General features: G+C 51.2%; 1 protein-coding gene across 18 annotated transcripts in view; it reads right to left on the bottom strand.

Annotated features, from left to right (window-relative positions):
* The window catches only part of Zmynd8 (zinc finger MYND-type containing 8), a 94,616-nt gene that overhangs the window by 2,603 nt on the left and 78,064 nt on the right, over positions 1-13,949 (bottom strand). For 11 of the 18 annotated variants that reach the window (XM_055595887.1, XM_055595895.1, XM_055595899.1 and 8 more), the window contains 6 exons: positions 9,425-9,505; positions 7,670-7,748; positions 6,491-6,730; positions 5,352-5,512; positions 4,417-4,483; positions 249-332 (listed from right to left, as the gene is read on the bottom strand). In XM_055595887.1, the coding sequence (XP_055451862.1) occupies positions 249-332; positions 4,417-4,483; positions 5,352-5,512; positions 6,491-6,730; positions 7,670-7,748; positions 9,425-9,505 (712 nt within the window). Of the gene's footprint in view, positions 1-248; positions 333-4,416; positions 4,484-4,583; positions 4,639-5,351; positions 5,513-6,490; positions 6,731-7,669; positions 7,749-9,424; positions 9,506-13,949 lie in introns of those variants that run through there. The other 7 variants (XM_055595893.1, XM_055595901.1, XM_055595898.1 and 4 more) reach the window with 2 other exon arrangements.

The raw sequence follows: 13,949 nt of genomic DNA, 5'->3' as shown, positions 1-13,949 counted from the left end.
TAATGTGGCCGGTCATGGCAGGGGAGACTCAATATCCGGCTAAGACAACAAACAAAGGCTCTGAAAAGCCAAACCTACGCTGTCCTATAGCAGTTGGCAAAGGCAGCATCGGGAGGAAGAGACAAGAAGACTGACAGCAAAGCGGAGCAACACTCTGCCCACACAGACACACACAGACACACAGGACGAGGCTTGTGCATGCCAGGAGTGACTCCCTGGCAGCTCCCCTGAGACAGGGTCATACTTACACTTCTGGGCTGGGTAGTTGGGGTGCGGCTGGTGGTCTGTGGTGGTTGGGGCATAGGCAGGTTGCTTGTCACACCTCTTGCTAACTGAAGAGAGCACAGGCAGCCTTAGAGTCTGTCACAAATTCCACACAACCCCAGGGGCCGACACCCACGGTCACCGGTGGGCTAGCTACTCCTTCATGTACGCCACTCAACTGGATGTGCTTACATGCCGGGGCTTTTCAAAACAATGTGTGTAAGCCACAAACAAGGTGGCTGGACACCGGACCACACCACAGTGGGGAAAGCAGACTGGACATACAGGGACATAAAAGCGACCCCGTCCTTTGCAAGCCACAAATTCTCAGGATTTTGAAAGCAAAATGTTCCGAACCGTTAGCCTGATTCTAAGCAGGGAAACTGAGGCTGGACTGAGGCGCACTAGGGCGGCAGGCACCACGCAGCAGAGCACAAAGTAGATGGATTATCTGTGAGGAACAGGAAGGCCGGCAAAGGTGCCACACTGAGGAAGACAGAGGATGGCCACTGGGAGGACCAGCTAACTAAACCTTGGCCACACTAAAGGGGCATCCACAAACCAAAGAGCCAAATAATAAAAAATAATAAAAATCCCTAGAAAAGCCAAGTGTGCCTTTCACCTGTCACCCCCATCCCTCAGGACACCAAGGCAAAGGGATGGTGGGACTTTGAAGCCAGCCTGGGCTACATGGCAAAAGAACCTTAAAAAAAAAATTCTAAAAATCTGAAGTGGAACAATGTGTTTGCTAATGAATATCCAGAAGAGTTTAATAGGAAAAAAAAAATGGAATTAAGAGAAAGAAGGGAAGGAAGCATGCTTAGACGGTGAGAGAGCAAATAGGACCATGGCATTATAACTCTTCGGAGAGAGAGGAGGCAAGAAGAGACATCGCTTGCACATGTTCTCAGTCCTGATGCCAACGGGCCACAAGTGGGACAGCATGGATGTGACAGAGTGACAGAGGAAAGAGAAGGCAAGCTGCCAAGAAAAGAGACTGACTCTCTTGATAGGCTTGGAAGAGGTGAGCTCACATAGCCAAGCGTGGCCTGACTACAGAAAGCCAGGACCTCAGGGTCAGGGAGGGGAAGCCCACTGATAAATTCGGAAGATGGGTCAGAAAGCAGGTCCGCAGACGTCCCCCAGAGGGCCAGCACGGCGGTGGAGCCAGACAGAGGAGACCCTGCTGGCTCTAGCCTAGCCTCTTTGCTTGTCCCTCAGAAGACACACTGCTGCTGGAAACACGGCTCCACTGAGCCCTTGCCCAGAATGCACGAGGCCCCGAGTTTAATTCTCAATAACCCACAGAAAGCCATCCAGTACAGAGGACAAATGAAGAGGTCCACCCAGCCTACTGGGGGACTGGGAGGGCATTGTACATGTAAGCATGAGTGTGTGGAGGTCAGAGGTCAAGGATGAGTGTCTTCCCCCATGATCCCCCCTTTTTAGTCTGGGTCTCTCACTGAACCTCATGTCTGGCCAGTGAGTCTTAGAGCTCTCCGGGTCACAGTACCGGGACTGCAGGCACACGCTGCCTCGCCGGCTTTTCACTGAGTGCAGGATTCAGGCGGTGACGTCTGCACCCTCAAAGCTCTAACACCCCTGCCCCGTTCTTGAGCCCAGTTTCAAGACAAGGCCCATTCTGAAATCTCCACCCATCTGGGCTTTGTCTGACAGAACGTGTCAAAACACAGACAAAACACAGCAGCAGCCAGGCATGGTGGCTCACACCTGTACTCCCACACTCGGGAGGCAAAAAGCAGGCTGATCTTTGAGTTCGAGGCCAGCCTGGTGTACAGAGCCAGTGTAGGATAGTCAAGGCTACACAGAGAAACCCTGTTTCAAAAAACTCCTCTCCCTTAGTCATGTGAGCTTGAGGGTGTGGCATACATTTCCAGGATGAACACAAAGACCAAACCGTGGCTCTTACTGTGGAACTTTCTGTCAGAGATGTGGGGTGTGGCGTAGGGGAAGGAACAGTGGAGATACAGGTAAATCTATCACTGCTCCCCAGGAAAAGTGTGAGAGGGGGGCAGCTTAGAAGCCAAGGAAAGAAACAGAGAGGTGGGTCAGGTGCAGGAGGTCGGCCTGGCTCTGCTTAGGACAGGGCCCACACCTGACGCTCAGGCAGGGAGGGCCAGGCAGGTGGTCCCACACGGAACAGGGAAGCTGGAAGGCTGCTGATATGGAGTTGGGAATCAAGAGGCTCATGCTGGGGCCTTCGGGTGAGCAAGCAGGTGAGAAACCATGCCCAGGGTGATCAAGACTTGTACGTGTCACGGGAGGAGTTTGCTCCCCTGGGTGATGTTCCCCTGCTGAGCTCGCACGCTCAAGTGCAGCTGAGGAAAATGCGGAATGCTGGGCTTTTGCCAGTGATACAAAGCCTGCAAGCAGGAGCCTGGGAGACTGGGTTCCTCTATGGGAGCTTCAGATGGAAGGGTAGGGCAGGGAGACACAGCTGAAGGGGAAGGGGGATATAGAAAAGAGCATTGGGATTGGACAAACCAAGGTTCAGATGCTACCCACTGAACCTAGCACAGGGGAGGAGGGAGGAAAGGGGAGAGAGAAACACTGCGGAAGCTCTGGCTTCATTAGCTAGGAAATGGGAGTGCTGAGCTGAAAGCAGCTGCTTCCTCAGAGGGGCCAGGAACAGACGGAAACAGCAGCGGGCAGCACTTCCTGGAGCTTTTCTCGAAACTCCCTCCCCAACACCCAGCCACCTCCTCCATGGACCCTAAGGGTAACCAATCCATTCAGAGCCATTCTTCCCACGCCCACTGGCCCAAGCTTCTCTAGGTCAGGGGGCAGCAGGGGGAACCCACAGGCCCAAGCAGCACAGCAGCCAGGGTGTGCTGGCGTGTGGCCAGCCATGCAATTGGCTCTGTTCAGTCTGTGACTTGCACAGGCGCAGGCCTGCTTTGGCTTCAAGGTCCTTCCCAAATGCCTGCCGCTTCTCAGCTCTAACTCCTCCACGGTGCCCTGGAGTCCCAGTGATCATTTTCTAACGTGGGTATTGCTAGCTCCACTCCTGGAATTAAGACATCCCCACAATCCTCTTCGTCTTACTCAGTTCATGGTTTCCTTGGTTGTTTATAATGCAAAACAGAGTCTCATTCAGCGGACCAGGCTGGCCTAGAACTCACAGAGATCCACCTGCCTCTGATCCGAGTGCTGGGATTAAAGGCGTGCGCCACCATGCCTGTTTTTATTTTTTTATCATCATTAAAAAAACAAACAAACAGAAGATCCATTAAAGTATCTTTTCAAACATAATTAAAAAGTAGTGTTCCATGCTAAGGGCACCAAACTGCTAGAACCCAGTCCATCTTTGTGAAAAGCAGAATTCAATCCAGAAAAGGTGGCACAGAGGCCCATGACACCAGCACTAAGGCTGGGGCAGGGGGATCATGAGATCAAAGACCAGAACTGAAAACAATCTACCCTGCTGACATGGAATGACAGAGCACCTGAGCTCAGCCACCGGCTGGAACGGATGGGGACCTTGGGGGAGGAGGCAGTTTTCTCCACCAGCGGTCTTCAACCATCACATCCAAAGTTTGTGAGTTTGTACCCTCCCTACGGTCAGCTCCCTCCACTCCTTCAGACCACCGTCCCGAGCAGCATTCCTCTATTTGCTCACTGTGCGAGAGTAAAGCATTTACTTTTGCTAATCAATGGACAGAAAGATTCTGGAGCCCAGACAACAGGAATGAACCTCAAACTGGCCACAACTGTCGTTTGAGAAGGAAGTCATGGCTCTGATCTCTGGGGACAAGTTCAGAAGAATGTAGGAAAAGACACCCAAGGCTTCCAGGAAGGGAGGATGGCTCAAACTCCACAACAGCTGGCAGGGGGTCCCAGGGAAGGCTCACCACTGAGGTTCTACCCATCACCATCTTCATCACTAAAGGCTTTAAGTGTCTCCATGAATCAGATATGGCCTGAGGGGAATACCCTGTGTCCCCAGTGAAGGGTGATCTCAGCAAACACACCACACACAGGTGACCAGTGCAAGGAGGCCCCGGGATGACGACACTCCTAGCCACACTTCCACCCGAGTCCATTGAAGGTACCCCTCCCAAAATCCCAGACCTTTTACTGCCCCCAACAAATGAAATAATAAACACCATCTGCCCACTAGGGGCCACATACCAGAGCCTTGGCTGGAACCTAAGAGAATGGAGGAGGGCGTCTCTCTGGAGCCAGAAAGGTCCAGGGTCTGGAAATACAAACAAATGAGAAGATGGGACCATAGAACCCCAGGGAACCGTGGTGGGGCTCACCACTCCCCCCACCCAAGACACCTTAGAGGCCTCTACCTGGTGATCAGACAAGAGCCAGGGCAGATGGATGGCCACACACCTTGTGCTCTGCCTGCCAGATTCAAAAGGCCAGACAAAGCATTCGAGTGATCCCTCATTTTATCTCTACTGCCTCCGCTCCTAGAACGCTCAACTCTTCCTGAGCCTCGCTCACAGACCTGCCCAGTACCTTGCTGTGCAAAGAAGCATATCACTCAAAAATGCTACCAGTTTGTTTCTAATTTCACATTAGCCTCTTACTAGGCGACACTATGAAGTCAATACAGTTTTTACCGACCATCTAATGACTGCTTCTCTTGTAATACACAGCTAAAAGCATAAGCAATGATCAACACAACCCTTAAAATGGCCCATGTATTCAACTGTTACCACAGAGCCCACAGGAAACAAGCAGCTGTGAACTGTGGTCCAATGTCACAGCACTGACACATGTGGCCACGTAACTCTCTTGAAACAAGCAGACCTTCAGTCACATCAGCCACACTTCCAGTCCTCAATAGTGGTTTGTGGCTGGTGGCTTCCAGGCTCAGCAGGACAGATTTTGTTTCACCTCTGCGGGAGGACCCTTCTGAACTCTGAGAGACCCTACAGAGCAGCTGAAGGTCCCATCTCCACACCACCCATCTCCACACGCTTGCCTGTGGGGCACACTGGCGAGAAAGAGCCATTCCCCAGCCAGTTAACCCCAGACAGCATGGGACCACCAGGGGTGGCAGGTACAGAAAGGGTCCTTGGTTGTCGGGGCAGGGGTGTGGCCACCCTCACCGAGCTACTGTCCTTGCTCTTCTCTGCTGGCGGCTCCTTCTCTTTGGAGGCGCTGGCCGTTTCTGAAGGTGCCGACTGTGCATTGGAGGAGTTGCCCTGGGATGACTTATTTCCTGTTTCTGTGCTTGCCTCGGTATCCGCTTCCTGCTGAGGGGCAGTAGCTGGGGACCAATGAGAATGAGAGAAGTCATGAGGATGTTTAAAGCCAGGTGTGATGGTTTCAGGCCACACCTCGAGGCCCCCACAGCTCAGTCCCAAACTGACCCGTCATCAGGCTCTTTCCCTCCCAACCCTACCTAGAGATCTGGCAAGGGCCACAGTTTCCAAAAGCCAGAGCTCCAAACTCTATTTGAAAATAGACCTTTTAATATTAGGAACTCAAGCTTTAAACCATTTTGCAGAGGAGAAGGTGTTCTCTGAGTAAAGAAAACTTGAGAGGAGCCAAGACATGATTACTGAAGGAACTTCCCTCTGGCTTTCTGCTAGGCTTTGATCCACCTCAGCTCAGCTGAGGCAGAGTGAAGGAGACTAGCATCCTTGAGGGGCACAGAGCTTCCAGGTGAGATAGAAAAGCAAGGAGGGGCTAGAGACACAAAGAAGGCTGAGCTGTGTGTCAGAGACTAACTGTATCACAGAAGTAACCACACAGAGGCCTCTCCCCAGTGAGCATTACCAGGAGTGGCATGGCTACCCCAGAGCCACATTACCATAAACCCTAACTACACAACTTAAAAGTCACTGAAATGGGTAACAGGTGTCATTTCCTGCTGACAAGACTCCAGGCCCTTTGGGTCAGTGAGAGACAGAGCGAGAGAAACAATGGCTATCATGGCAGTCTCAATAACAAAGCAGTTAGTTGTCAGCCAACAAACACCCCTTCCTTAACCTAAGAACTGGGGCGGGACCCTATTTGAGGTGGTGGATCATTATCAGAGCAAAGAACAGAGATTCCCGGTGTCAGAACCACTCACATTCGGGACCAGATCACCCGGTCAGAACCTCCACAAATCTGGCGGTTGGGAGGCCTCAGACACTGCCAGGGTTTGAGATTTAACTCCATTATCAGTATCTCTTGTGGATCAGGACAATGAGCCTGGGCAAGCGTCCCCTGGTGGCTCAGCCAGGAGCCCCGACGTTACCTGACTGGGTACAGGACTTCATGTGCTCAGGCCAGTGGGCCTGCTGACAGGGGTAGTCGCAGTAACTGGTGTTCCAGCAGCAGTAGAAGATGGCCTCCTTCTTGCAGTTGGCACACCACTGTTTCTTCTTGGTCTCGTCCACCGCCTGCTGTTTCTCCAGCTCCAGCTGCTTCTTCACCTCGGCGATGAGCCGGTCCCGCTCCTGCTCCAAGCTCTGCCGCATCTCAGCCATGGTCAGCTCTGGTTGGGGAGGAGGGTACTAGCTGCATTCTCCACCCTGCAGCCCAGCAGGCTGAGCAGCCCAGCCCTGGGGTCACACAGACCCGACCTAAGCCTTGACTTGGCAACAGGCCCCACTAGCTCGGTGACACGGGGCCACTAACCCCGCTGGGAAGTTCACCACCAAGTCTGATAGCCTGTCATGCTGTCAGTGACGTGCCCAGGACGTAGGGGACAGGAGGCCCCAGTGATGTCAAGTAACCCCAAGTTGTAAGAATTCCACAAACCATTCAAACAGTTCCAAATGATACTCATTCACTCGATTGTTTTTCCTTGTCAATCAAATATGCACACAGCATCCACTGTGCAGATATGGTCCCAAGCACTTTCTACTTATCACATAAGCCTTTGTCATAGTCTCAAAGGTAAAGCTCTACCATCCTGTTTCACATAGGAGGAAACGGAGGCACGCAGATAATAAAGGCATTCAGACACAACTTTCTTACAGTCCTGTCTTGAAACACTGAATGAAACCCCACATCGGGACTCTGTGCTTAGCTGTTACAGTAACAGAAACTATCAAGCCTCACTCACTCACTCCTAGAAAATCCCAGGCCCAGGCCAAACACACATTTACAAGTGAACCTTACATTGGAAGTAAATGGTTCCTCAATTCCTCTCAAGCTCTTCCTGAACTAGAAAGACTAGCAAAGGGACCAACATAGCTCAGCTGGGAAAAGTACTTGTGGCTAAGCCCTATATCCCAAGTTCAAATCCCCAGAGCCCACAGGAAGGTGGCAGGGAAGAGAACACTCTTATCTTGAGAGGGAAAATGGGGTCTGCACCCGAGCCCAGCTTCTCCAGGCAGGAGTTCCCTTGAGGACAGGGCTCCCTGTGACCCGCTCACACCCAGGCCCAGCCTCAGAGAAGCCAGAGGCTTGCCCCACCCCGGGGCCTCACCAAGGTTGTGCTTCATCTCCGCGAGCTCCTGCTGGTGGAGCCACTGCAGCTTCTCAATCTCGATCCTCAGCCTTCGAATCTGCAGGGACGACACAGAGGAGCCTGAGAGGCCGCCACGGCAACTGCTCCCCCGTGGGCCCCGGGGCTCTGCCCAAGCCCACCACCCCATAGCTCAGGATTGGTGGGGGAGGATGTCACACTCATACAGGCTCGCACAGGGACACAACATTAGCATTTTGATTCTTAAAACACACAGCTACTGAGATGGCTGGTGAGGTTACCAGGCCTGATGACCTGAATTTGATGCTAGGGACAGACAGAAGTAGAGAATGACTCATTCCATCCCACTTATAACCCACCCCCAACACACACACACACACACACACACACACACACACACACACACACTCCCAGTGTCCCATGTGTCACTCTTGACATTCCAAATATCACATCTCTAAAGACCAAAAGGATCTTGGGGGAGGGATACATTTTCCACCACTCATTTGGAAGGAAAAAAAAAATAAGCCGAAACTCCCAGCAGCCTGGCTCTCTAGCAGAGCCATCTGCCCACCCATGGCAGTGAGGGTGCCTAGTGTCATTCTGGGTTGTCACAACCATGTGTCACTGTGACTCAGGGTATAGACAACCAGTAGCTGCTCAGCACCCTCCAACCTACCCAGGCTGCCCCCGAGATAAGCGTCACCTCTGTCACAAGCTGCAGCAGCTGGATGAACAGGTGTATGTCAAAGCAAAGGAGTTATGGCAGGGCTGGGGGCCGGGGGAGGGGCGCGGCCACCAATCCAAGGTTTCAGCTGAGACACCCGGGACAGAATGCCAACCATACCCAAAAAGCTCAAACCGAACAAAAGGGGCTGAGGACAGCTATCGCATGCCTTCTAGCCCAGCTCCCAAGAGGCAGAGGCAAGTGCACGCCTTCTAGCCCAGCTGCCATCACGTGAGCTCGGGGAGTCCAGAGTCTGCCAAAGATGGGTAGTGACTTCCTAGCTTCTTGCTCCCAATCCTCAAAAAAAAAAAAAAAAAAAAAAAACCCACAAAAAACAAAAAACAAACAAACAAACAAACAAAACCTTCATGGGGGACAGAGAGATTTCTGTTTGTCGATTGACACAGTCGGTGTAATCACAGAGGCTCACATTTATAAAAACACACAGGCACATACGTGCTTGCTGTCTTCACAGCTGAGTTCTTCAGGGCCTTGCCTAAGCCTTTACAGTCACACTGTCCTCTCTATTGCCGTCTTAAGAAAATCCTGCCTTTGTCAAAGGTAGGTTTCGGCTTAGGATTCATTCCTAGCCATCTCTGGTGGCCTCAGGAAATCCCGCTCCTGTGTGTTGTCTGATAACCTGCCCACTGCCAGCGCCACACTGTCCACACAGACACCAGCAGATGGTCACTGAGTGGCCTCGGAAGAAAGTGCAGGGAGGAGAGAGAGTGTGTGTGTGTTTTGTAAGTAAACAGATGTTTTGTAGGTAAACCACTGTGTCTTTACCCATAGGCCCATGGTGCCTCTGGCACACAATTCCTAGACAAGGGAATGGAGAGGACTACAGCACTGATCACAAATGAACCGAAGGTGTCCAGTCGCACTGTGACCTAACAGGATACGGGCAGGAGGCAGGGCCAACCTGTCCCACACTCATGGCCGGGACAGGCCAGGTGCACTGAGCCCGCTCCCCACAGCCCTGGCTCCAGCCCTGAACTTCTGGGGGGGGGGGGCGCCCAGTGGCTGCTAACCTCCGCTATTGTGCTTCCAGTGGTGTTCTTGGAAAGGTCGTTATAGATTTCCGTCATCGTCCCTTTTATGGCCTCCATCATCTGGAAAAGATAAAAATGGCTTCGGTGGATGACTTGAACGGAAAACCTCACACTGGCGAAGTCTGGGACACAGTGCCCCGCCCAGAACCTGGGTGCTTTCAGCTGTCAAGAGGTCTGACAGAGCAGGGAGGGGCTGTTCCCAGTACTCGGGAGGGCTAGTAAATGACCCACAGTGACCTAGCAGAGTCAAGCCAGCCCCTCGATGAGCCGGGAAACCTGTAGAAAACAATGTGCAGGACAAACTCCAACCCCAGGTGTGTCCTGTGGAGCCAACACAGCAGGTTTAAGAAACGGATTATTCTGTCCTTGTTGCTTTAAATTTTTTCCTTTATTTTATTAAAAAAACAAAAAAAAAAAAAAAAAAAAACCAGTTGGTAGATTTCAGCACTCAGGAGGCACAGAGAGGCAGGTGGATCTCTTGAGTTCAAGGCCAGCCTGGTCTACAGAGGAAGTTCCAGAACAGCAAGGCTACACAGAGAAACTCTGTCTCAAGAAAACAAACAAAACAACACAAATCATAGTTTCTTGGGCCTCCAGTCTCCACCTGGCTCTGACCCCTGACCTCACCCAGTTTTTAAGTTCAGCGGTGAGGCTGAAGTCCAGACATTTCACCTGTGCTAGGTAAGCATTCTACCAATTAAGCAGCATCCAAGCCCACCCAATTTTTTTTTCTTTTCCCCATCTGAAACAGGGTTTCTCTGTGTAGCCCTGGCTGGCCTGGAACTCACTCTGTAGATAATGCTAGCCTTGAAATCAGAGACCCGAGGGTCCTTCAACCATTGCGTGAGTCCCAGGGATCGAGCTCAGGTCCATGGACTTGTCCTGCCTTTACCCACTGAGCCAACTTGCTGATTCAAAAGTGCATTTTAACGAGAAGTAACTAATACAACACCCACGTCAGCAGCTACCGTGCACAGTCTGTTCGCTTTTATTTAGTGCACAGACATTCAGTGGTTTTTACCATGTTTGAAGTTACCCAGACAACAGCACATGCAACTCCAGAACATTTTCATCACACACTCACACACACACACACACACACACACACACACACACACCCTTTAGTCTTCACTGTCATTGGAGTTTCTACTGCAGAGACTAAGCACCATGACCAAAACAACTTGGGGAGAAAAGGGTTTATTTGGCTTACACTTCCACACCACTGTTCATCATCTAAGTTGGGACAGGAATGCAAACAGGGCAGGAACCTGCAGGCAGGAGCTGATGCAGAGGCCATGGAGGAGTGCTGCTTACTGGCTTGCTCCTCATGGCTTGCTCAGCCTGCTTTCTTATAGACCCAGGACAACCTGCCCAGGGATGGCTCCACCCACCCACAATGGGCTGGACCCTCCCCCAACAATCACTCATTAAGAAAATGCCCTAGAGGCTTGCCAATCAATGTGACAGGAATTTCAGTTGAGGTTTACTCTTCTTGAGTGACTTCAGCTGTGTCAAGTTGACTTCACACCAGCCAGTACAATCCCTAACAGCCCCATTAACCCCCCTTCACCCGGGTCCCTGTGAACCACCTATGCACTTTGTGATTTTGTGTGCTCTGGACCTGGTGTAACAATGTCAAGCATTCCACACCTGGGCCTTAGGGACTAGGGTCAAGGCTTCTTTGAATCGACAGCATGTACCAAACAGTGCGCCTTGCCTTTTCCGCGTCCATCATGTGGCTTCTCGGTTCCACGAAGCAGCCACGCTCAGACAGGTAGCAATTAATGCATTTGTAACGTCCCTTCTGCCTCCTACCTGATGGCTGGCCACTCCCCAACCATGGCAGCAAGACTAGAGGAAAGGAGGTAAGCGCCATGGGTCCTCTCCCGTGCTTCCAGGTGAGATGCCCCCGGAGCATCTATTCCCAGCAACAACTCTTTCCATCTCTCTCAGAAGATCCTTCTCCCCAGGAAAAACCAGGACAACAGCACCCATGCGTGGGGTGCACATCAACAGAGCGAGAAAACCAGGGTTGAAAGCTGGCTGGCCCAGCGCAACCAAGCATTAGGAGATGGCTCAGAGGTTAAGAGCACTGGTTGCTCTTCCAGAGGGCCTGGTTCCGTTCTGAACATCCGAACAGTGGCACAGAACCACTGTCCACTCAAATTATAAGAGGCCTAACTCCTTTTGGCTCCTGAAAGAAAGGAGCACAAAAGTGGTACGCTGAACCCTGACCCTAACCCTGTCCAACCCTAACCCTGAAACTCTGGCTAACCCTAACTCTGACCCGGACTCTGTCTAACATTGACCCTGTACGCAGGCAATATACCCATATGTATAAAAAATAAATTAAAGAAAAAATTACTCCCCACCCTTCTCACTTGTGCAGTCTATAGCTTGAACTGCTTACTCACTGATTAGTAATCACTCGTTTCCTTACTAGTAAAAAAACCAAATTGTTCCTGCTCAAACAGTAACTTCCTAAATAGGAAAATACTTCTCATTAGCTATTAAACTATTGGCAGCAATGAGCCTGACAAGCAGGCAGCTGGCTAATGGGCACTCAGCTGGCAGTGATGGACTCAGCACCTATCACCCAGGCATTATTGCCATGCCTGTGGGTGGGCCAACTGCCAAACAGCAGAGGATCCAGAGCCGTGGGGGTCACTATCACATCTCTATGGACACATGCAGGCCACTGCGGACGTCTCCACAACACCAAGGAGAGCTGTAAGTTTTATTCTTTCAACCACGGCCATACAAGCATTTGGTCGATTAAGAGAGAAGAGGAAAAGTGTGCCAGGTTCAAACACTTAGCTGCTCTGGGCAAGAGATCACATCCAAAGACCTTCTTAATCTCTGTGATCTGGCTGGGATATAGGCACACCTTTAATCCCAGGAGGCAGAGGCAAGCAGATTTCTGAGTTCAAGGTCAGCATGGTACAGAGCAAGTGTCATGTAAAGAAAAGCTTAGGTCCAGGCATGGTGGTGCATGACTTTAATCCCAGCCCTCCGGAGACAGAGGCAGGCGGATCTCTGAGTTCTAGTAAGTTTGGTTGAGTCAGTGAGTTGGGAGGCAGTGCAGTGGATTTGAGTTCGTGGCAGTCCAGTTCATGGAATTCGGAGGCAGTTTTTACAGAGTTTTATAGAGAAAGGCTGAAGACAAAACAAGCTAGATACAGGTGAAAATCTGAGAAGCCAAAAGATTAAAACAGATTGCTAGTTAGTATGAGGCCAAACAGGGCAATTCAGAGGCTGAGAGGGAAGCCAGATAGAATCAGTCATCTTAGAGAGGAGTTTGAGCCAGAACAGCTGAGCTGAACCAGTCAGCCAGAGCTCAGAAAAAGAAAGGGTGAGCTTATTCAGCAGTAAGCCTCACAGGCTGAAAACATTCTAGGCCTAGGTTAGCAGGAGAGAGTAAGCTTTCGAGACAGTGCCATCAGTCAAATAAAAGCTATATATAGTGGGCCATCCTGCCAGCCGGGCGGCCAGCAGGGACTGAGTCCTGGAGAGCGGATGACTTATGGAGGAGGCCCAGTCCTTCTGGGTTCCTGGCGTCTCGCCTTGCTGGTGTCAAAAGGAAGCCTCTCGGGTCAGGACTCCCTTTCCCCGCAAGACGACCCTCAGTCAGCTATTCACAGGACAGTGACCCCACTCTAGTACGTTCACATCTGTCCTGAAGGAGCCGCTGGACATCGGGTGATGCAGTGGGGATCTCAAACCCAGTCCTCATGCAGTTAAGACTCGCCTGTTGTCCATGGTGGGGCAGTGTCCCCTCTTCAGGGAGGAGAGGAGCAGGCACTTACAGGGTTTCTGAAAGTTACAGGGGGCGCAGGGCCCCCAGGTTGTATAAACAGGAACAGAAACTGGGGAGCACTCTTCTACAGTTCCCCCGCCTGCAAGTGGAGCATCAGGACTCCAGGGAGGCAACTCTCTTGTTCCTACCATTGGTTGTCTTTGTTTCTTTCTTTTTGGTTTTGGTTTTTGATGCTGCTGCTAGCTGCCTGAATCACTCCCGCTCCTAAATCTAACCCTTAAATACTCATGGGTCCAACAAGCGAGGGCTTTCTCTGGTCTGTTGTTGGTGCCTTTTTGTGGAGTAAACAGACATTCGTTCACAGGTCCAAGAGAAATCAAGCGGACACCAGTCTATACTTTTCTATTAAGAACTAGCCTGCTGGGCAGTGGTGGGGCACGCCTTTAATCCCAAGCGCTCAGGAGGCAGAGGCAGGTGGGTCTCTGTGCCTGCCTGGTCTACAGAGCAAGTTCCAGGACAGCATAGAGGCACACACCTGCAATCCAAGACACTTAGGAATCCTTCAAGGCCAGCCCAGACTACAGAGGAAGACCCTATCTCAAAATAAAACAGAATAGTGCTGGGAATAGAGTGATATAGCATCTTCCAAACCCTCAGATTAGCCATTGGTAGCACATGAAAATAATAATAATGATAGATAGATAGATAGATAGATAGATAGATAGATAGATAGATAGATAGATAGAT

The sequence above is a fragment of the Psammomys obesus genome, unplaced genomic scaffold (genome assembly GCF_907164565.1).
Source record: "Psammomys obesus unplaced genomic scaffold, mPsaObe1.curated_primary_1811, whole genome shotgun sequence".
Taxonomy (NCBI): domain Eukaryota; kingdom Metazoa; phylum Chordata; class Mammalia; order Rodentia; family Muridae; genus Psammomys; species Psammomys obesus.
This window is presented reverse-complemented; position numbering and strand designations above follow the sequence as displayed.